This window comes from Gavia stellata, chromosome 2, assembly GCF_030936135.1.
Source record: "Gavia stellata isolate bGavSte3 chromosome 2, bGavSte3.hap2, whole genome shotgun sequence".
Classification (NCBI taxonomy): Eukaryota; Metazoa; Chordata; class Aves; order Gaviiformes; family Gaviidae; genus Gavia; species Gavia stellata.
The window spans coordinates 80,874,330-80,898,846 of record NC_082595.1 but is presented as its reverse complement, the minus strand read 5'-3'; the positions used below and the strand labels follow the sequence as shown (position 1 = coordinate 80,898,846).

The 24,517-nt window shown below is 37.2% G+C and overlaps 1 protein-coding gene across 1 annotated transcript in view; it reads left to right on the top strand.

Moving 5' to 3' along the window:
* ADGRB3 (adhesion G protein-coupled receptor B3) overlaps nucleotides 1–24,517 on the top strand; it is a 465,172-nt gene that overhangs the window by 242,710 nt on the left and 197,945 nt on the right. Inside the window, exon 11 of the mRNA XM_059832344.1 lies at nucleotides 892–1,000. Within this exon, the coding sequence (XP_059688327.1) occupies nucleotides 892–1,000 (109 nt within the window). The remainder of the gene's footprint in view (nucleotides 1–891; nucleotides 1,001–24,517) is intronic.

Below are 24,517 nucleotides of genomic sequence, written 5' to 3'. Positions count from 1 at the left end.
ACACTATGTTGCTTGGAAAAGAGAAAGCTCAGTGGGGATCCTGTCAACGTTAAAAATTCCTGAAGGGGGGAGTAAAGAAGGCTAAGCCAAACTCTTCTCAGTGGTGTCCAGTGACAGGACAAGAAGCAAGGGGCAAAAATTAAAATACAGCAAATTCCATTTAAATATAAGAAAAATATTTTCACTGTGAGAGTAACTGAATTCTAGAACATGTTGCACAGACAGGCTCTGGGGTCTCCATTCTGGGAGATGTTCAAAATCCAACTGTATGTTGTCCTGGGCAGCCTGTTAGAGCTGAGCTTACTCTGAGTAGGGGGTTGAACTAGATGATCTCCGGAGGCCCCTTCCAACCTCAGCCATTCTATGATTTTACTACTCTACATCAGCAATGAAAATAGTATTACCAGCAACAATTTATATTACTTAAATATTGATTACAGCAACAAAGCTTTATCATGCTGGAGAGGCCATGGTAAAATTTGCATTTATCTGTTTGTGTCAATAGTTCTGAAGTTGTTGAAGGTATCTTCCAGATGAAGGAAGAGTATTTTAATTAGCATTATTCTGGAATATGAAATGCTTTAATCATTAACAAAAGTAAGGACCAGTAAAAATTTTTTTTCTAAGTGCAGTGTCTTAGAGCAAACATTTCACAGTTCCAGTGCAAAGCTGATTTCACATAGTTTTATGGGAAGTAGTGTCTGTTCACATGCGGATCTAATGACAAAATTGTTGTTTTACAGTGGCAGAAAATGTTCGGTATTGAAACATGGGAAGAGCAGTTTGACTGTTAAGTCTCACATTTCATTTGATGGCATTTAGATTTTATCTGAATTTGCTGCTGTAGAGCTTTTGACATAGTTAACGGCAAGTCTGACCTTCCTTTGTTAGATCTATCCGGGCTCGGTGGAGTTAATGCAGGTGATTGAAGATTTTATACACATTGTTGGAATGGGAATGATGGACTTTCAAAATTCATACCTAATGACTGGAAATGTAGGTAAGAAATAGGAATTTCTTCTATCAATTTTATGACCTATTGAAAATCAGAAAGTGCAAGTATGTTGCTGCTTCTATCACAATCCAGATTGGGCTGCTCCTCCTCCTCCAGATTACCTGTATTGCTTGGTTATCTCCTCTCTGGTTTAATACATTCAGTATGCTTTATACATTGGACTTCTCCATAATCATATCTCAAGATCTAAATGCAAAGTTTCAGACTCTAAATAAAATTCAGGAAATACTCATCAGAATACTATGAACTGTACGTATATGTTAGAGCATTTCCAGGATATACAGTGTTTCAAATGGTAATGTGGAAATCATGCTAATTAATATAATAATGATATACTTAATAGCTTGAGAAATGTTAATTTTGTTGACATTATCTCTTTTAATATTCTATTATCCCAAAGAACAGGTTTTGCACATATTATGGTGTGATAATAATCAGCATAGACTGATAAGCAATAACTAAAAAAAAAATCTATTAGTTGCCAAAATAATTTAAGCCTATGGTTTCTTACATAAATTTATTCTATGTGTGACACTTTCAGAATTTTATTCAGATTTATTTTTCAAACTTTGTTTTCAGCAATGGAGAGTTGCCCAGCAAAATAATCAAATAATAATAAACATCAAATATGAAGATTCTTAGCAACTGAATTCCACTTATTAGTAGCCATAAATGCTTCTGCAATATCACAGCATTTTATTAAAAATTCAACCAAAAAATTAGTTTGAAAAGCTATTTCCTAAGCATTTTGTCTTTGCTTAGTATCTTCCTTATTCAATTAACCTTCTATAGCAGCACATTTATAATGCCAGGAAAGCATTAGATAGTTGTATGTAATGAACAAATTCAAAATATATGTTTGTCTGATAGCAAAACTTCTGGTGTCAATACATTCTTTCAGATTTTCAGTTAGCATCTTCCTGTATCTATATGTCAGTCAGTTCTTCAGCAAGTCATTAGAATTAGTTAGAAAATATGGTCATTTAGAAATTAGTTAGCAGAATAAAGCAAGGAAATTATTGGAATGTCCCTATTGAAAATCTAACTTGCTGTGCAATAATAAATATTTATTATTAAGTTCCGGTTCATATTTAGATTGACAGGACTGTAAACACTAGCGCCTGTAAGGCAAAGCCTTGCATTGGAGACATGTCAAAAAATTCATCAAAAAGAACTCTGGCAGTCTTAAAATGTTTAAAACATTTCAGTAGGCAGTATGGGGAACTCTAGCTTTTAACCAGTGATTTATTATTTCTGTTGTTTAATGTTTGCACTGTAGTACCACTTAAAGCTTCTTCCTGTTGTCAGTCCTTCATTACACCAGACCCTGCACAAATTTATAAAGAAAAGACAGTATCCTTCTTGAAATACTTGTTCCCTGGCATTTTTATGACAAAATAGAAAGATGAGCATATTTAAAGAGCACGGCCTGTACTGCTTGGCATGGTGTAGTGCATTCTAATCTGTTTGACCTCTGAAAAATGTGAAAAAAACACTGGAAAATGTTTTAAGAAGACACATTCAAATAATCTGCGTCTCTACATATTCATGGCTTTAAATGGGAAACAGCAACAACTTTCCAACTGAATCAGAAACCGTGCTGTGCACTGGCTAGTCTAGATAACTGCATAATCTTAACAGCCTTTCTTTTGATTATCTTTCTCTTCCCACATTAAGATATTTTTAGGCACTCAGGAGTAGGTCTGTTCTTAACTATATAATCATCAAAGGAATAGAAGGAAACTGAGAAAAGTAAAATGAATTTATAGGTTTATTCTGTCTACCTAGCTCTGTGCCTTGACATATTGGCATTGAGTTTATCCTCTCTTTGCTTGGTCAACCATCAAAAAAGGACAGGGCCACTGCTGTGCAACTCATTGACCAGAATACTTGACCTCAGGTGACACGATGAGATGGGGACTGAAGGTTGTTATCAGCAAGGAGTAATTTCTTATTTTCACAAACAAGGAAGGAATGTATCTGGAATAATTCAGTTTTAGTGTAGTTATACTCAGGGGGTTGGTGTAACTGTGTCTGACTGGCTATGTACTTGGAACTTAGGGAACGTTTATGTTGATCTCAACTGAGAGTAATGAACTATGCAGTTGTTGTCTTGTCTTAGCATTAATTCTGCTGTACCAACAAGAATTTATAATTTGTAATAACATTATTGTCATTTAAGTAAGCAAACATATTCCATGCAGGAAGCAGATATGTGCAGAAATGAGACCCAACTTTTATATATTCATCTTTAAACAGGACTATCCAATAGTTACTCCATAGTTATTTACCATAAAATATTCCCTCAGTACCTTCAGATTTTTAAGTGCCTTTTGCTGTATTTTCATTTTAGAATCACTTTCACAGAATCACAGAATCACTACGGTTGGAAAAGACCTGTAAGATCATCAAGTCCAACCTGGAAAAAAAAAAAAAAAAAAAAAAAAAAGCCAACCACCACACAACAACAAGCCACAACACACCAAAAACCAACCCACCCAACACCACAGAGCACCATGTCCATCAAGCTACATGCCACAATGCCACATCCACATGCTCCTTGAGTACCTCCAGGGAGGGTGACTCTACCACCTCCCTGGGCAGCCTATTCCAATGTTTCACTACTCTCTCAGTAAAGAACTTTTTCCTAATATCTAGCCTGAACCTCCCCTGGCGCAACTTGAGGCCATTTCCTCTTGTCCTGTCACTAGTCACTTGGGAGAAGAGACCAACACCCACCTCTCTGCAACCTCCTTTCAGGTAATTTTAGAGAGTGATAAGGTCTCCCCTCAGCCTCCTCTTCTCCAGGCTGAACAACCCCAGCTCCCTCAGCCGCTCCTCATAAGACTTGTGCTCCAGACCCCTCACCAGCTTCGTCGCCCTTCTCTGGACATGCTCCAGCACCTCAATGTCCTTCTTGTAGTGAGGGGCCCAAAACTGAACACAGTATTCGAGGTGCGGCCTCACCAGCGCCGAGTACAGAGGCATGTTCACCTCCCTGCTCCTGCTGGCCACACCACTTCTGATACAGGCCAGGATGCCGTTGGCCTTCTTGGCCACCTGAGCACACTGCTGGCTCATATTCAGCCAGGTGTCGATCAACACCCCCAGGTCCTTTTCTGCGGGGGAGCTTTCCAGCCACTCGTCCCCAAGCCTGTAGCGTTGCCTGGGGTTGTAGTGGCCAAAGTGTAGAACCCGGCAAGTTCAAGTTCAGATATATGAGAAAAAGGATTGAGTACTAACAATGAACTGCTGCTTCTTGTCAGAAAAAAAAAACCAGTTCTGTAGCAAATTTCACAGTATTGCACTGAGTTCTTCGTTTTCTTCTACTAATTTCGGTTTACAAGTTCATTTCTAATTGAACGGCACTACAGTGGTCCATATACAATTTGAACATCTAATTGTGTTTGAAAGAGATGCTAATCTCCCGAGATCCTCCGCAGATTAAATTTTGTTTTCTCTTTCTTTCAAGACACGGAAGCAAGTAACTGTGGCTTAACAAGTTACTGCAGAACAGCCACACTGCAGTGACCATCCATTGCACATTCTCAGCTCATGGCACAAGGGAAGTGATGAAAGTTACCTTAACAATATGGTAGGCTATACCAGCCGCATTATTACAGATTTGGAAGTAGCTAAGAAGGTCCATAAGGACAGTTGCCATGCCACTGTTAACCTTTTCAGTGTGGTGGCTTTTAACTCCAAGTTTTCATTGCTTCTGAACAAAACATCAGAGACTGGTTCCAAATCCAGACGATCCAATATCTATGCTTTGGGGTTTATTTAGGCAGCTCAGTCACATCAAATGCATTTCCATTAAAGCAAGGCCCATCTGCACTTACCTCTTCTCTGAAGGATAGAGAATATTCTGTGAAAAATTTAACAAATATAAAAGCAACAATTTGCTTTGATCATGCATGGCTGGGATAGATAGTATTCATTTTATTTGTGTGCTCTCAGTTCTATATTATATTCCTTTAAGAAATTATTAGGTGAAATAAAAGCCTCTGATAGGAGGTGGAAGCCTCATTCCTCATCCTGCTCCTTCTCTTCTTCTTCCTCCTCCTCCACCTGCTCCTCCTCAGCAGGACCAACCGAACAGGCACAGGAAAAGGATAGTGTGAAAAGACAGGAGCTTTTGCTACCACTCAAAGTCCTTGAATTAGGTGAAAGTACAGACCCACCTGCAAGGATACAACATGCATTGGGAGAAAAGCTTTTAAACCATATTACCATTCTGTGTTAACTACTTGCTTTCAGTTTTCTCTGTTTTAAAAGGTGAGTTCCTGATTTTAGATCAAAGAATTAATCTTGGCTTTTAACAGCCTTTTGAACTTTTTTGGAGAGCTAAAGGCCTAAGCAGATCCACCTCAGGGCTTTGGCTGATTTGGGGTCCCATCACAGTAAACCATTAAGAGTTCTGAAGAAATGTACTAAAAGGTGGCTGAACTGCTATCAAGAAATATTCATCCTTTAATTTTAAAAAAATTGCTAGACTCGAAGTTTGGAGTGCCACAAGCATAACTATCTTAAAAGGTATAGGTGGAATGTGGAACTGGAAATAGGGAGCAGTATTAGGAGATACATATTTCTATGGCAGATTAGGATCCTTTTGTAAAGGAAAATTTTCCCTCTGTTGTCAAATAAATTCCCTTAAGAGCAGCAGCCAAAAAATGGTTAAAGGAGACACTCTTGTCAAAAATCAGGCTTACAGCTCTTAGAAGATATTAATGAGAACACCAAATAATTTTGAAGTGCAGTGTGTTGTCATGGACGTTATTTGGAACTGACAGAAAATAAACAGAATTTTCAGCATGAGAAAAGCCACTTTTTGTTAATGTTGATTTTATGAATACTGATGTTTGAGTGATCAGTAATGTTCTAAAATATGCAGATGTCACAAAGTTTTTTAGACTAGTCAAAGACTGGAAAAACTGAAGATCTCCAGGGGGTATAGCAAAATGAAAAGAAGAGGATATCCACTGGCAGATTAAATTCAGTGTTGACAGAGCATGTAAGAGGGAGTAATTCAAACCATACATAATGTAGGAATCTAAAAAAAATGAATAAAATTCCATGGTCACTTTTCAGCAGAGCTCAGAGAAGAGAACAGCATTAGTGTGCAAAAAGAGGAGTCTAAAGAAAATACAGATTTCTTTTTAATTTTCAGTAGCCATCACTTGCAATGCTCCTTTCAATTGAGATTACATGGTTGGGATTCATTTTACTTACTTTAAGAATCACTAAGTTTGCCAAAGTTACCCTAAGCTTCCTTTATAGTCAAGGGAAACTAATGCTCAGGAGAGCAATTCGTACCATCTCAGACATCTAAAGTAAGGGCATGGGTTGCCTTCTTGAAGTTCTTCCACTGGCTATAAAGACAGCCTAGTGACTAACTTAGGCTTGAATGATTTGTTCATCTAAAGCAAGGAGGAGTGCTACTTTGTGAGTAAATAAAACCTGTGAACACAGAGAGGTTCAGAGCTGCATGGTAAAAAAAAAAAAACAAACAAAAAAAAACCAGATTGAGAACTAGAATGATTAGAATAGATATTTGAGAAGAGATTGTTAAAAGGTACTAGATGTACACAGCTGAAAAGTGAATGAAAAGAGAAACTAGGCTAACATCTCTATTTAATCTTGCTCACAGGAAAAACAAAGATTCTCAACTAAACTATACATTAGCATATTTAATTCTGAATGAGCATGAGTCCAAGGTCTTAAGAGGAGTAAAATAAAAACAAGTAGATATCTACATGGTGAATGCAGCTAGCTATGATATTATATGAAAAAATGAAGAGGTGTAAGCCATGCTTCCATGCATAAATCAGCTTCTAACTAACAGTCTGTTATCTCTCTACTTAAAAAATGGCTACTGTGACACTGGTACTCTGATGAATAATCTGATCCAGTATAGTAATTAACATACAATTTTTCATTTAAGACTTCATACTGAGCTTCTAAGATAAGCCTTACAAATATTGGCAGAAAACAAAGTCTGATTTCTGCCTTCACAGACAGTCTAGGATGCCATAGGGGAGAAAATTATTTTAAAACAGTATCCATTGTCTTCTGTCTTTGCATACTTTCTTGTTCCCCCTTCGACCTTCCATTCCATGTTCATATCCATGAAATTTGTACCAAAAGGTTAAATAATCCTGTAGACTTATAGAGTGTATCTTAAAATTTTCCAGTCCTAGTTAGAAATATGTAGAAATGTTAGTGACCAAAGGAGCTTTCAGAAGATGTACCTACTCTAGCTATAAGACACAAGCAATGGTACACCTCCTGAGCTTTGGGAGTCCTAGAAAATGAGCAAGCTGGATTTCTGTCTGTTACTGCGGGTTCATTCACCTTTTTCCAAGGTAAGATTTCTAGGTCTTGTAAATTGTACATCCTGTTCATACTCTCTAGAAACCTATCCATGTTATATGGTTTGTTTACTCATCCTAATGGCATCTGCCTAGTCTGCTTGTCTTTTTTCTATCAGAGTTAGTGATGTGTTTCTTAAATGCAGCACTCAAGATCCTCTAACTTATATATCATAAATATTGTACTGGCCTAAAATGTACCAAGAGACTGAATTGGTTTTAACATTTGAAAGGGTCTTTTTTCAAATATATTAAAGGTGACAGAAAAAAAGCCACAACATTGATATTAACTTGTCCAAAGGCGTAAAGAAAATGTCTAAAATTTTCAGTCAGGAAACAACTTTTTTAATAATTACATACACATATATTCAGAATTAATTTGTAATGAATTTACTGCTTGTTCTGAGGCTGTGTAGTGCTAAAGCACAGTACTCTGAATTTTAAAGTGGATATTTGTGGTTAATAAAAAATCAGCTGGTAAAATTTGAACATTTTCTCCCAATACAAAGAAAATTGGACCTGTCAGACAAATGAAAATGCAAATTCCATAGAATGGCCCAAACCGGACATTCAGATGTCTCTCCTGTTTCCATAAGTTAGTCCAGAATACCTCATGTTTTCACAATGCAAAATATAAGGGTACAGCCTTTAAGGAACCAATGTGGGGACTGCACTTACTATTTTTAAGAAGGTGAACAGGAATCATTCCTTGTAGTGTGTCATAGTTCATGTGTTTATACCTCTGTAATGGTTATTACAATTATGTTTGGTTTTGTCAAGAACAATTTTTCACAAGGAAAGAATAAAGTGAAAATTGCATGCTTTTGCAATGAAATGCATTCCTAATAGATATAAAAACACAAGTCCCCTTTAATTCATGGAGTATTTATATTCTTTTCAGATTTCTACCTAGCTTTTGAATAACTAGTAAAATACACACCAAAGTAAGAAATATTTAGCTAACAATCTTTTCTTAAATTTTAGTACATAATTTTGCTATATAGACTTATGCCTGTTTCCTTTGTCTAATATCCCATTTCTTCTCAAAACAGCTTAAAAGAGTCAGTGCCTGTCATCTTCCCATTTCATGCTAGGATCTGGCTTTTACAACTGTGTCTATAAACATGAATCAAAAAGGACCAAATGCAGGCTTGAGAACTGTCCCACAGTTGTCCATACTGTTTGATTCCTGGCACCTACCCAAACAGTGTCAAGGTATTGTTCAGGGGATAGTCCAGGTGAGAAACCAGTCCTGGTAGGCATAATTAACGCTTTTCTCATTCCACTATGGTGCGCAGTTGGTCACACTGTCCTTGAATAGCAAGCATGGTGGTCCCACAGTATTCTTCTGGTTCCCACGGTGTTCTGGAAAAGCTGGTGGCTCGTGGCTTACACAGGTGTACTCTTCGCTGGGTAAAAAACTGGCTGGACGGCCGAGCCCAAAGAGTTGTGGTGAATGGAGTGAAATCCAGTTGGCAGCTGGTCATAAGTGGGTCCCCCAGGGCTCAGTTTTGGGGCCGGTCTTGTTTAATATCTTTATCGATGATCTGGATGAGGGCATTGAGTGCTCCCTCAGTAAGTTTGCAGATGACACCAAGTTGGGCGGGAGTGTTGATCTGCTTGAGGGTAGAAAGGCTCTGCAGAGGGATCTGGACAGGCTGGATCCATGAGCCGAGGCCAATTGGATGAGGTTCAACAAAGCCAAGTGCTGGGTCCTGCACTTGGGTCACAACAACCCCATGCAACTCTACAGGCTTGGGGACCAGTGGCTGGAAAGCTGCCCCGCAGAAAAGGACCTGGGGGTGTTGATTGACAGCCGGCTGAAGATGAGCCAGCAGTGTGCCCAGGTGGCCAAGAAGGCCAACAGCATCCTGGCCTGTATCAGACACAGTATGTCCAGCAGGAGTAGGGAAGTGATCGTGCCCCTGTACTCGGCACTGGTGAGGCCGCACCTTGAATGCTGTGTTCAGTTTTGGGCCCCTCACTACAAGAAGGACATGGAGGTGCTGGAGCGTGTCCAGAGAAGGGCGACGAAGCTGGTGAGGGGTCTGGAGCACAAGTCTTATGAGGAGCGGCTGAGGGAGCTGGGGTTGTTCAGTCTGGAGAAGAGGAGGCTGAGGGGAGACCTCATCGCTCTCTAAAATTCCCTGAAAGGGGGTTGCAGAGAAGTGGGTGTTGGCCTCTTCTCCCAAGTGACGAGTGACAGGACAAGAGGAAATTGCCTCAAGTTGCACCAGGGGAGGTTCAGACTGGTTATTAGGAAAAATTTCTTTACTGAGAGAGTGGTGAAGCAGTGGAACAGGCTGCCCAGGGAGGTGGTGGAGTCACCATCACTGGAGGTATTCAAGGAGCGTGTGGATGTGGCATTGTGGGACATGGTTTAGTGGGCATGGTGGTGTTGGGTTGATGGTTGGACTTGATGATCTTATAGGTCTTTTCCAACCTGTGATTCTGTGATTCTGTGATTCAGAGCAGTTGTAAGTCCTGCCTTCTGCCCCCTGTTCTTTTCATTTGTGACTTTGGCTCCTGGTCTTAATCCTCTTTGTTTCACACTCAGATGTAGCCCACCAGTCTTTTCTGCCCCACACTTGCAAGCTGTCAGTTGAGCAGATGCTCTGTTACATGAAAGTGGGCATCTGTCACATTTCTTTCTTCACTCCTCAAATAATCCTTCAGCTTCCAAGATTCATACACAGCCAGTGTCACTCTCCTGTTTCCCTATTCTTCTTTTGCTCAAACCATATGTAACAATCTTCTGGTGGCTAAAGGATACCAGAAGAGACAGTTTTCAGAGAAATATAGACAAAAGAATAGGAAAACTACAGAGAAAGGTCAATCGGAATTTTTTTATACCCTTATATACTTCTGCTCCATATATATTCATATAATTTCCTTTGCAGCAGCCTCAGCAATTCCTTGATCAGATCAATATGTCGGCTTTCAGAAGACTCAAGTTTTCTCCACTGATTAAAGGGGAAAAACTTCATGCACACTTTGAAGGTCTAGCTCATCGCAGCATCTGACTTAGTGCCTGAAGTAAATGATTGAGAGCTCGTATTTCTTTCTCAGTATCAAATGAGCTTATTAAATGATTCACGTTCCCTGAAAACTTAGCTGTGAACAGTGCGTAAAAGAGTAAACTTTTTTCCTCTCTTCTCTGAAACTGCATACTCAGTGATCCTGAGGAAATACAACTCTCAGTCACTTAAGATTAAAAATAACTAATATCAAGCGAATGTCTATATTTACAGCATTTACAGCATTTAAGTTTATGTATCTTAGATTCTTGTATCATTTCTAAATTTCTACCTCTGTAAACTCTTTTCTGAATCATTCTGTTTATAGGCCCCTTTTTACATGAGCAGTTAAAAGCTGGTGTTTTCTCAAGGAATCATCTGGTTTATGATGGGCCATTTTTTAACAGGTGCACTTAAGTGTTGCCCTGAGAAATTAAGTATCTGAGTTTATTTACTCCTTTGCCTTGGACAACTGCATCTTTAGGTGACTCCCAACAATTTCCAAGTAGAATGAGGCTTATGTGGATAGAAGTTAAGAGTTTGTGGTGGTAGCTTTGTGTTAATGGAGTAAATGCACACCCAAGAAAGTATTATCATTTCGTATTAAGGTAGTGCCAAGAGGAAAGAATCAAATTCAGTGAAGTATAGTGTCAAGATATTCCAGGCAATACAGTCCTCCCCTTAAAGAGGGGAGGCACTGGAGTGTCACAGTTTGATAACAAGATGCAATTCTGCATTCTGAGTCTGATGACTCATTCAGGGATTTGTGTCACTGTAAGGCAGTCACCACAAGAGCATCCAGCCATCATCTGGTGGTACATCAGCTAGAGGTGTCAGCCAGAGATGGTGTGGCTATCTACTGTAAATAGCAAAGTTCACCCTCGGTTTTAATGAATTCTACAGGGTTTTGTTACTCACTGACTCCTGAAAATGAAAGAAAGAAAATTAAGTAGAATTAAAGTAAAAACCTGTAAAATATAAGTTAGTTAAAATAGGAATAAAACCAAGGAATCATACTTTCAGCTGGTAAAAACTAGGAAAAGTCAGAGGAAGCAGACTGATTTTCTATCTGAGACTCTGGACAATATTACTTACAGATTGCTCATAAAGACAAGAGACACCTATTAACTCTGCATGTTACTTGCAGTGTGTCAGAGAGAGGTCTATTAGCCAAAAATGAGCTCCATTGTGAATGTGGAGGTAGCATGGTTTATACCAAGCTAAGGATGTGGCATACCAGCTGCCAAAGTTTGTTTTCATTTTCTGGTTTTTCAGGGGAAAAATAAAAGCAATAAACCCAAACAAAACCCCCAAACCAAAAACCAAACAAAAAAAGAAACAAAAACAAAAACCCCAAACAAATAAAAAATAAAAAATAAAAAATAAAAAATAAAATAAAAAAAAAACAGAAAAGGGAGGGAAAGAACTTCTATCTAGAATATCAGACAAATCAACCTGCTGTATTGAAAAAGTATATGATTTCCTAGGTAATGACTGTAGGTTTTAATTCCAAATAGTACAGATCTGCCTCTTTCAAACTGCATAGGCTGAAAGAAACGTAACAGTTGAGGTAACAAACTGGATAAGCATTTTTGATTTTTCAAGTCAGTTTTGCAAGGGTGTTAGTGGTTTATTAATATCAGAGAAAAGTACTTTTATGGTAAATAATTATTTTGGCAGTGGGACTATAAGATATTGTTGAGATCAAACTTCAAAGCCATGTAAACATATGCAGATATAATTCTGAGTAATTATGTTTGTGCCTGAGTAATTTTATTTTTTTTTTTTTAATATGGAGAGTTGGACTTTGGTATATGGATCAACGATACTGCGTATTATCTCTACAATTCTGTTAAGATCAGGTTGTATAATGATAACAGAGCTAACAGTGTCACTAAATTCAGTTCAAAGCATCCCAAAGCATTCATTTACTGGGTTTGCTAAAATCAAGAACACGGTCTGAAAGTTATGAAGTATCTTTTGTGCCATGTGATTTCTGAACCCATAAGTTCACTCATTTCATGGGGTTTGTTTTGCTTTCCCTTGACTTCAGCTGCGAGTTTTAGGACCCTATTTACTGCTCTGGCTAAAGGATGAGATAGAGGATCTTTGATAAGGTTAGTGGTATAAATCAGAGGATCATGCTACTATGGATGAATATAGCTTTTTCCAACATAGGAAAATTTCAGGAGGAACTCTGTAAAAGATTTTTTTCTTTTTTTTTCCTTTTATTTTTTCTTTCTTTAAGTCTCCTTTACAGTGGGAAGAAAAACTTTTTCTTACTCAAAAAATGTGGTACAGCTCTGTGACCTGTGGTGTTTGAATGGTCCTAGGTGCAAGGAGCACAAATGCTTAAATTGCCCTGCAGTGGTGCCAAATAGCTTGATATTGTTGCAGTTGTTTTTCTTTTTTTGTTTTAACAAACACTTTCTACATACATGGAGACATATGATCAACCATAGGCAGCATTCCTCTGTAAATCTTTTAAGAATATAGTTTGGGAAATGGTCTTATAGAAAAGATATTTGATTTCATTACATAAATGACTTTTCATATAATCTGTGGTTCAAAGCTTATGCTGTTCTTTAATGGCTATTATGTTGTGGAAATTTTTTCTAACTTATAAGGTCTTCCATTTTTACTGCCAATTACATTAGTTAATAGTTAGCAGTATTAGTTATATGCCATTTTTTGTAATACATCGCTATAAAAATCTTATGGGCTCATACTATCTTCCGTTACTCAGTAGTCAAGTATCTTGAAAAGAGGTAGATTTCAACTACATCTATGGGAAAATAGTATATTAGTATAGTAACTTGTCCAGAAAATCCTGTCTCTGGTTGTGTTGCAGAGCAGCACAGCTAGAATGTGAGCTGATCTCAAAGGCAAATACTTGGAAACCAATTCATATGTGTATAAATTGTGCCCTTTGGTGAAACATATTTCCTCCCTATATTGGCACCAAAATCTCATCTCCAATAAAGCAGAGGAATGAAGAGAGACTGGCCTGCCCAAGGGGAAGAAACTGTGGGACAGTCATCAGGATGATTGGATCTTCAGGGACTGGCAGTCAGGCAGGCTGATGCATCTGCACATACAAGACTTCTCCCATTTCTGAGGGAAACATTTATCAAAAATACAGCAAGCTTATCCCCTCCTTTCTCATTTTTACCTCAAGAGGGTATAATACGTTCATAAAGATTAAAGAGAATGTCTCATTTTGCCATTAGGTATCTTAGATTGTTCATTGCAGAAGCACAGAATGAATGCTTTTAATGCTCATTTAGCTTTGAAAATTGCATCACTATCTAGGCAATGAAAAATAATGGTCTTCATTCACAGTCAACAATGCACAAAGAAAAGTTAATTTCTGCAAAATTACTCTCATTTAACTTTGCCAAATTTAACTTATACCTGTTTCTTGGATGAATAGTTCCACTACTGGAAAACATGGCTGGTGATTTTATACCACATCATCTATTTTACATTCCTGGTTGTACTTAGAAATAATTTCCAGAAGTTAAAATTATAGATATCCAGACCTCTCATAAACTGAAACGATAGAGACTGCACAACAGTCAGATAAGACATCCAAATATGGCACTAGTTCATCTACTTAGAAATGGTATTCAACAGCAGAGCTCAGAGGAATTTGAAGTGTTTATGTTTATACTGTTTATCATTTTATTTGACAAGATATTAGAGGGAGTTTGTGGAATATATGTGTTTGTTCTTTAAATGTACTTGAAGCATGCATTTAGGAATTTTCTTTAAAAGCGTGGAAAATAAGGAGGCAAGTAACTGTGTAGGAATGTGGCCATTTTTCCTTCTTGTAGGCATTTGTTAGAATATTTTCTTCTGTTCATAATTTTGTTAATCTTTAGATTATCTAACAGCATATTTGTTCATGAGCTTTTTAACGTACAGTCTGAGGGAGTCTCTGTCTAATGAGTCACATTTGCGCTTTTTATGGATTTTTTTTCTTATGGATATAATTTCTATTGATAGCACCAGCTGCTGAATCCAAATTTTTACCTGTCAGTCAACATTTTGCATGCTCACATTAATCTGCACTGTCACTGGGTTTAGAAATGTTTAAAGTCTCTCCTAGCTATAGATGGGCATGAAATGGGATTGTTCAACCTGCAATTTTTTTTTTTTAGATTTTCTTTAGATTTAGTGCTTCACTGGAATAAAGCCAAACCTTCCATTAAAACAGCTTAAAGTTATGTTACCTCCCAGCTGTGGTGGACAGTTATCACAGGCTAAGAATTGCTAAATTGCCAAAACACTATTTTGTTTCTTCACAGCATTTGAACCTCTTAGTGGTACAAAACATTAGGACTCAGTGTTTATATTGCCATCTTAATCTTTCACGTTGAAATAGTTTCATTTAGTAGATGTATCTAAATGGGTAGGATTTTTATCATTCAGATCAAGTCTATAGCATATTGAGGTTTGGACTAAAGGAGAAAATGAATCTGTAGTTGGTAGCTAGGTTTTTCTTGGGAATGTAAGAAAAGCAAGGTTCCAGTGAAGTTTCTTTGTTCTCAGCTTAATCATTTGGGCCTAGGCTGAATTTAATCTGTGATAGAAAGAACTAAAAATGAAGGAAGGCGTAATATAAAAATTCCATAAACATAACCTAAATATAGTAGGTCATTATTAAAAAGCCCAAGGAATTACTTATTAAAACATACTTGCAGGTTTTGTTTAAGGGCTTCCATCCCCCTCTTCTCCTATCTTGTATGTAATTTGCAATCTTATATACCTCTGTTGAATAATAAAATTTGCTTATTCCTATTAATGTGATTAAATTAGCTGTTTCACTTAACTGATTTTACTTCTTATATTGCTTATGCTAAATTCTCATCAGTCCCATTTTTAATGTTTATGTGAATGTTGGTGTAAGTTTTGGGAAGAAAATTCTTCTATGTCTAGTTAATTTCTGGCTCCAAGCAGTGCAACCAGTATGTTGTTTCAGCACATGCATTAAAAGTCTCATTTGCTGAATAATGACATTGAGCACCTTTTCAAAATGCTTCATTACCATTCAAATGTCCCTTTGCAATAAACATAGTGTGACTGTAGAAATAAAATGTTTAAATCATCAAGATTTAATTAATAGCCGCAGTCCATATCCAGATAGGTCCAGATTATGCTGTCCACATCTGTGCTTCTGCAAAAAAGTTACTGCTTTGAAATATTATCAAATAACTGATCATCCTTATACTGACCCTTAACTTTGTTCCTGTTTCATTCAGTTTAGAAATTTTTTTATGAATGTTTGCCACCAGAGTGCAGTTTGTTTTCCAATAAAGCACCATTTGGAACTTTTGGGATTAGGGGCAGAAAACCCATTTAGTACATCAAAAATATTCTATAAAAACAATAGCACTGTAAAAACTACATAGAACAGAGGGGGAAAATAACTAAAGGGAAAAAAAAGCAATTTTCTTTCCAGCATCCTGTAAAATACCGTTTGTTGGGTGACAATGCTATAGTCAGGGTATGGTGGGGAAAAAGGATAATATAAAATGGCACTTTTTGATTGTCCAGTTCTCCAGGGAATGATTTGTACTAGGAAAGCCACCTTGACTGTGGATTATAATTTGTAAGTGGTCAAATACTATTGGAAGGCAAGAAATACTTTTTTTTCTGGCTATCTCCTAGATCTGACTGTGGAGATAATGACAGATATCCCAAATATGGCATAGCAGTAATAGCAAAACTGGACTTGGGTGTAGAATACTTGATGCTGAATGATTTTGCAAGACTAAAAGTATAGCTTATTTTCAAACAGAATTTGCAGAAATTTTCAGTAACTTAATAGCTTCTCTGGCATGTAAATTCAGTCACTCTGTGTTAGTGCTTTCAGGTACAGGAAATTAATTGAAGCAATTGTGTTGTGGGTCCCAAAAACTATAGTTCAGTAGAAAACAAAAAATTCCATCCCTGCTTCTTATTTCCATATTTCACGTTCATGATATTCCATATAAAAAGTATTCACTATGATTTTTTGTGAAATATCATTAGCAAACAGTCTGGAGTAAACTCTTCCTTTCCACTTTATATCATAGATTTAATTGTGTTTTCTGGAGTATTGCACATTGTAGAATCGAATTTTAATTTTATAGAGCTTCTACCTACATGCTGTATTTCCAGGAAATAAGGGATAGTTAGCCAAAGCAGTATAGTTTCCGTTTGGGGGACTGCTATTCTGAATATATATTTCATAAACATACTGCAATGAATAGCACAAGAAATTAAAGAAACAATAGCAATAAAACCAAAATTTGTGTTGGAATAACTGTAGCAGAAAATAGGTTGCAGATAGGATGTAGTGCCAAAGAGATAGCAGAGTCCTATCAGGTGTACATGTTAGTAATCCAAATGCTGCAGAGCCCGGCATGGTGACAGCTCCTTTTGGTGGCATCTGTCATGCCTCAGGAAAACCAGAGAAGGTGTTTTCTTATTCGTGGTAGTTTCTGCAGATTAGCTGTCCAAAGTGGTCCAAAGTTGCATGTAAAAGTAAAACTGAAGGCATTGTAAAGGCATCTGAAAAGTCGGTCTGAATCCAAACAGACTTTTTAAGAATTAGAAGCCTACCTGCTGCAGGTATAACGCTCTGTTATATCTTGAGTTAAATATTTTGACCAAATTCTGTGATTAGCTTTGGCACTGAGCTCAAGAATAATGTGCTTGCATTTTATGTACTCGGTCACAGCCAAGGTTTAATCCAGCATTCCTAAAATGCATTTTGAGCTCACTATGCAATATATAAAAAAACTCAGATGATTTTTTAAAACCCTGGGAAGGCAACCCAAGCAACTCTGATTAGGCATCTCTATCTTTCTCCATCAACTGCACTCAAAATTAATGGACATGTAAGGCACCTGAATTCAAACAAGGGAAACAGTAATGGTATAACATTCAACTTAATTGACTAGTTGACTGTTGGTTTTCATTCCTTTCTTAGCTGCTTGGGTCTTTTTGATTCCTCCTCCCACAGCTTTGATAAACGTGAAAAGCCTTTTGTTTGGGGGGTGTGGGAGGGAAGAAGCAGGGGATGCTGGAGATGGGATGACCAGAATTAGATAACAAGAGCTGAGCACAAGGTCCACATGCCATAGTGATTCATGTGATTGTGTCATAACAGCTTATAATAACCAAGGTCTGTCATTCTTTACAGGCCCAATTTTCTAGTTAGATGTTTTTTAAAGCATCTACTCATTGTGCAGTTGTTTTATTGAAATGACCATGATAACTCTGAAATATTTCTCCTGAGTTATTAAAGTTAATTTAGAATTCAACAATGTGAACAACTAAATCAAACTCAGTCTAATTAGTATTACTTACTACTTATATTGGATAGTGTCTGTATGTCCCACTGAGGTACCAAGTTTTCATTGTGCCATGCACGATGTAAACAATCTAAATAAAGCATGTGTGCATTACCCTGACAAACTAGATTTCACAGTGCCCCAGGACAACTTTTTACAATCCCTTAAGCAAATCTTAATCTACTTTATCTCCTCCACGGAGAACATTCAAGATGAATTAAACATGCCTCCAGAAAACAAAGACCTAGTTATGAATTCCTGTGAGAAAGGTTAGAATCATGGCTTGAACATGAAACTGACGCACAGGAGACCTGTGTTTCTGACAATTGTTTCAGATTTTCTCTATCACTCTACTCAAGCCTGTCTTGAAGTCATTTACTGGGTAGACATTGCAGCACCTGCTTATCAGGAGCAGGGTTCAGGGAGAAAAAAGAGTGGGCTGCTCTGTGAGTGGAACCAGGAGACAGCAGAGCATGCACAGTGGCCTCACTGGCAAAGGCGAGGTCCCACAGCACCCAAACAAGAAGAGCGGAGGATGTCTGTGAGGGTAGCCAGGCCCAGATAATATTCCAGATCACCAGTCGAGTCCATAGTGATGAGGCAGATCTGATGTCAAGCCAGGAAGTCAAGTCACAGTGTCAGGGTCAGGATCCGATCTGGTGGTGGTATTCAGCTAATAGTCCAAGGGTTCAGAAGTATTCAAATAGTGGTTTGGACCTCCTTTCCTCCTAGATAGCTCAAGTTTTGATGGTGATAGCCTTGAATCCTAATGGATATTCTCATCCAAGGCAAGGAAGGTATGGTTTATAATTCCTTCAGATGAGGATACCCTCTTCAGAGGGGTACCTGACTGTATGCAGATCATCCTAATTCAAGTGCTCAAAACATTAGATCAGTAGTCTAACAGGCAGTGTTAGACCAGTAATGCTTTCTCAGACTTGGCCAGGTTTTAAAAAGGAAAGCAACTGCAGATGCATTTAATGAGAGGACCAGTCTGGGCAGTAAACATAGCTACAGGCTTGAGCTTTTTGAGGATCTTACCTGCTGCTCTGTCTAATTTCTCAATCTTAGTGGACCCAAAGCATAAAGAAAGCACTGAGATGCTCTGATTTGAACACTTCTGTGAAGGCACGTGGAGAAATTTGTACATGCCTGGTGAATTACTGTAAAAACAAGGACCACCTGCAAACACTTCCTCCATATCTACTGTTTTACAGGATATGGCTTTTAATCAGGCTCTACTTTTTAGGGTTCACTAGCCACTTCCATACTATTAATGCTCTGAGATTCTATGCCAGAGTAATTTATGGTTCTCTCAGTTTTAGTTTGCTCATAGTTGTATCTGAAAGTTCTTCAAGATGCCATTTTGTATGATTAAAAAAGCTGTGCAATAATAAAATATAATACAGATGTTTCTAGTCTGCTAGAAAAATCTGTGATTGGAAACATGTATTGATTCACATGCTTTATTTTTCTTCCTCTGTGTGTGGCTTTTGTATATTAAATCTTCTATCTCCATGCCTGAGAATTCACTTCTTCTATCACCTTTCCATATCCTGCATAACTTAGTTCACATCTTTCTAGTTTTCTGAATGATAGGATTTAGTTGTCATGTCCCTAGAGGTAAGAAAATGGCCATCTTTCCTTTGCTTCTATTTTCTACTTCTGGGAAGCAATCATGCTACCTCTGCTCTTCATCTCCCCAAGCAAAGTAATGTTAAGAGAATATTTTTAGCAATTCCCTGCTAATGATTTTTGTGTCTCTTTGCCCCCTTACTGATCTCTTGTCCTCTATAAAGTCCTCTCTGTCTATCTTTTTAATAGTTCTTAGTAGATCTCTAATGATCAGTAATAAATAAACATATAAATGATCTCTCTCTCTCAGCTTTTCTTTTTTCTCCCTTTCTCTGATGACAACTTCATCATCATTCCCATCTTCTGAGCTCACTGCCTTTAACATTACCTTCGGTCTCACTCTCTTTTTCTCCTGTTATCAGCTAGAATCACCAGCACAGACACTTTTTCCAGTCACCTTAGTGATCGAAAAATGCTTGGTTTCTGCACCTTCCCTGCACAATCAATCTAAAATAATACTGCAGGTGGCCTTGCGCCCTCAGTATTACCATGGTTTTCACCTCTATATCTGTAACGTTAAAACTCATGCACTTAAATGCCAACTCGTTCTATCATCTCCTGCATCAGCCTCCATCTTCTGTCTTGCTTTATGCTGAGTCTTTTCCTTGAGAAGTGCTTTATGACAAGGCAAGAGTTGCTGAGGGAGACCTCAGTCTTAGTAGCATGAATGCACAGTAATACTAAGAGGAGTGAAAAAAAAACCAGATCTCTTTCAGAAACACAGAGTACCTTTGGTGTGACTCTGGGTGTCTTTGGCTGTTCATGTCTTCATCTTCTTCAATGTAAATCCCAGAAGATGGAGTTGTTTTCCAGTTAATGAAGTACAGCTTCCTACCATGTTTTGTTTAAAGCATTTTTCTGAATAACCACATATTTCAGGAAGCATTCCATTTATCATGAGAACACATTTTCTTCTGACTGCTCACAAAAATGTTGTTTACATTTTCACTAGTTCAACTGGGTTTTCTTCAAACTTGTGATTCAGATTTGCACATTTAAAAGTGATTTTGTTCTTCACGTTCCATATTGCCCAGCTGCAAATAGCCATATTCATCTATGCCTTAATAGTAAGTAGATAGTAACAATGATTAAAAATTACAAAAATGCTAAGATTATTGTTTTTTTCCCCTAGGGGGACATGCAGAAGTAGCATCTGGAACATAAACAAATTCTATGATGCTATAGCCATTTCTATACACTAACTTTTTCTCAGGGAGTAAACTTTAATAGTTTCCATAATCTTTTTTTTTTTTTAAGACAGCTTTTATTGTCCATAAGAACAATTCTTAATGCTCTAATTACTGTTTGAGCTTTTAATTTTTTATTTTCCATTTTTATATCCATACCTGGAAAAGGAAAAATTGTAGTCTTATGCTTTACCTATTTTAATTTTATCAAGCTAGATTTTTTATCATAACAAATATGCAATCAGAAACCACTGAAGAGAATGCATATGCATATGTGATATTTCATGAGTCTTTGAAATTAGTACATTCCTGAGTTCTTCCTGAAATACAGAATTCGGTATTGAACAACAAAATTACACAAAACCAAAAGAAAATGCTTGCCTGCTGCCTATGAATTTTTTTTTTTTTTTTTAAATTACGTAAGTAGCAGAAGAGATCTGAGTGTTTATTAAATGCATCCTGACCATTGCCTGAAGCCATGCTGCTTTCTAACTCATCCTAAATATTATGCTGGTCATATTATTGATATGGTAGCATATTGCTGGCATTTGTTACAGGCTTTTGGGAGTATATTCAGACATCATACAGTTATGTGACTGTTCATGTGTTTACTTATTCTTCATATCATTTAAAGGACTGCAGTGGCTTGCAAGCTCAAAATAGAAATGAGTTCACTAATTCCCTAAGGTGGTTATCACTGATAAATGTATTATTTTACATCAAAAAGGGTAACAGGTACCTCTCTTCCCCATTGCATTGTCTATGGAGTACAGAAGGGAAATATTCAGAGATCACTGTTACAGTAGCTTCTTGATTAACCTAAAGCATTATTCTTAATCTTCAAACAATGAGCCCGTTTAAGGCACAGTTTGCTTGACTCAGAACTCATGCCTGATTAGTGAGAACATCTATGAAATGTCTACTTCTACTTCTGCCTATACCAGTAATGTGTCTTGCTGCCCAAAGCCTGAATAGTCAGAGGGTAGCTGCTTTGGGCTGATGAGCTTCAGGGGTGCAAGTGCACAGCAGGCTTCTAGGGACATCCCTCTCTTGTCTGCCCATGGAGCAGTAGGGCATAACAAGGTTCTAATTTAAGAAGACATCATTTCTGTGTTGATGGTCATAACAAGTAGTAGATCTGTTAAGTTACACTTTCTCAGGAGCATTTTTCAGACTGTTGTTTGATGTTGTTTCACTGCAGGGAGATTTCATGAGCATTATTTGCAGAGGGAAAATTACCTCTAATTCTTATGTTCATATAAGAGGATGTCACTTCACCACAGTCCTTCTGTTATACATGATCTTGTGGGTGATAAGAGGTGGATTTATCTTTGTACTGAAAGAAAGATTTTAAAGGAGATCATCAAGTCTGCTCAGATGCAGAGTTCCATAGCAAATCTGGAGATCCACAAACTGGTCTCCTCGAAAAGGGGATTTCACCATTTGTGTTTGTTGCAGATTGTCTTTAAAATGATGGGGTTTAAGTTAATAGAGCAAATCTGTTATCAATATGATCTTCAATATGTCCATCTGGCTCTTTAATGATGAGCCAGGCAAGACTTTGTTCCCCGTGTATCCAACATGAGCTGACTTAAATAAGCTTTTTTATTCTATAAAATACAAAGGTTTTACATTTAGGGTCAACAGTATAATTCTAAAATGTATGAATATGATTCTAATTGGATCTTCTTAACAGAGATGTTTGCAGAAATGCTCAGTATTCTGAAATTTAACACAAAAATCCTTTCATATTCTTTATTCTGAACATCTGTGGCAATGGCGGTTCTATTCATGACTATTTTACTGAGAAATTAATTTAGCAGTAACTGTCCCAGACGGGCAGTATAATATCCTCTGTCTGAAAAATCAAAACCTGTTGTGTGATGAACTCAAGTTTACTAAATGCTGAATGATATATGTCTAGTATGTTGTCAATGGACAAGTCAAAATAGCGAATGATGCTGCTAATATGCATAGCCACTCTCTGTTTTCTGTGACTGATTGAAATTCAATCAAATTCAGAGTTCTACTTTTTTGCTCTAACAGGGAGGGTTAAGCAGAAGTTGACATCTTATGCTAATCCCATAGATTTCTGTATCTGGTTTTCCGATTCAGTCAAGGCACTGATGCCTTTTAAAGCAATTAATTCCCATTCCTCTTTATCTTAAGTGATTGTAAATTAGGGATCAACATAGTAACTGTGCTGTAAAGCACAACAAACCCAGAATGTTATCACTTATGAGAAAGGAGAATCAGAACCAGTGTTGTATCCTGTTTTGTAAATACATGAATGCTACAGAATTCAGACTCAGATTTTGAGCATCTTTTCTAAAGGGTTTGGTTCAGTCTTTGATAAAGATAGAGATCAACTGTTCAGTTTGGCTTGCGTTGTAATTTTAAAACCTAAATCTCTGCTGTGAGAGCTGACGTTGTGTTTAGTCCATGAGCAAATATCCGGGCATTTTTCTGTCATGCCTTTCAGTGAATCTGATTTCCTGTTCTAAAGTGATTAATATTATTCAAGGGGCTGATTCTGAAATGTTACCAGTTTTTATTCAACACGGGAGGCTAATGGGTGGATAGTAAAAAGAAGGGGAAGATGATTCATGCCACTTATTTGGTTGCTTTATCTTTTATTATTTAGTAACCCACATCAGTCAGAGAGCTACTGGAAGTTGCACTAGGCAGCTTATAACTCATTCAGGGTTACAGGGATCACAGCAATACATTTCAGGTTTTCTATCCTAGGCCATGATCTACAAGGGTAGCATACAAGAACACCACAATTTTTATTTCACTCAGAATTTTCTTTACACATTAATTAACCACTTTTGTGCTGCTCTAAAGAAACTGCTTAAATATCATTCACATCTTACTGTGTATAATCAACTCATTTGGGTAGTCATGGAAAAGTCTCCATTCCTGTGAGTTTGGAGTTAATCAATTCCAAAGACATTTTATTTTAATCAGTAAGTTAGAACAGTTAGTAGTTGCCAATTCTGAAATTTTCAGTAGAACAGTATTGAACAGGTTGTCTGCAACTGCAGCATGAAAATGAAATAAAGGTAAATGGAGATGTATTTGTAAAGGATATTAAAATAAATCCATTAGGGGTCAAAGCAATCACTAAATTGGTTAGACTAGACTACTTAAATAGATTTTTCTGAATCAATAATTATTATGGAGTCATCAAATATGTATGTGTTCTTATGTGTAATTGAACCACTGTCTTGTAATTTATACCAACGTACATCAAAAGAATGCTCAAAGAATTATAGAAAGAAAGGCTTTTTCTCTGTGTTCCAGCTTATAGCTAGGTGAGGTTTTCTTCCATCTAGGGCATATAAATTTCACCTGCAAGATTCAGAAGTATGATGGTGCCATTTTTTTAAGAAATAAAGATTATATTCTACTCCCTGTGTTCTTCAAATGCTGAATACATTCAAGTATCATGGATGAGATTCCTTTGTCTACTTTTTTTTTTTTAACCTTTGGGAATCATATTAAAATGGTAATTGAAGGTATATAGGAGCCACAACAAGAGAGGCTGTCCAGGGAATGAAAGAATGCAACATATCCTGCACCCTAAACATGTTTCTTTACATTCAAACTTTCTGTCTCTAAGTTTTTTCCCGCCAAAAGCCCTCTGTGTGGCTTTTTTATTCCTGGTTCATGCTTGTTAAGTCAAAACCAAAGAATGTGTCCAAATTAATGCAAGGGCTGCATCTTTTTTGAGCAATGCCTGGAATATGATAGGAATTGCCATAATACAAATAACTAAAAATTAGAATTTTCCATTTTGGAAAAGTTTTGATTGTGTCTATGTGCAAACTGTAAGAATGATCTGAGGAGTGACCAGGCTGGTTACTTGTCAGTATCATGTCTTCAGCATAAACAGTCCAAGAAGATGTAGTCAGATTAGAACAAAAGAATGTATTACAAGAATGTA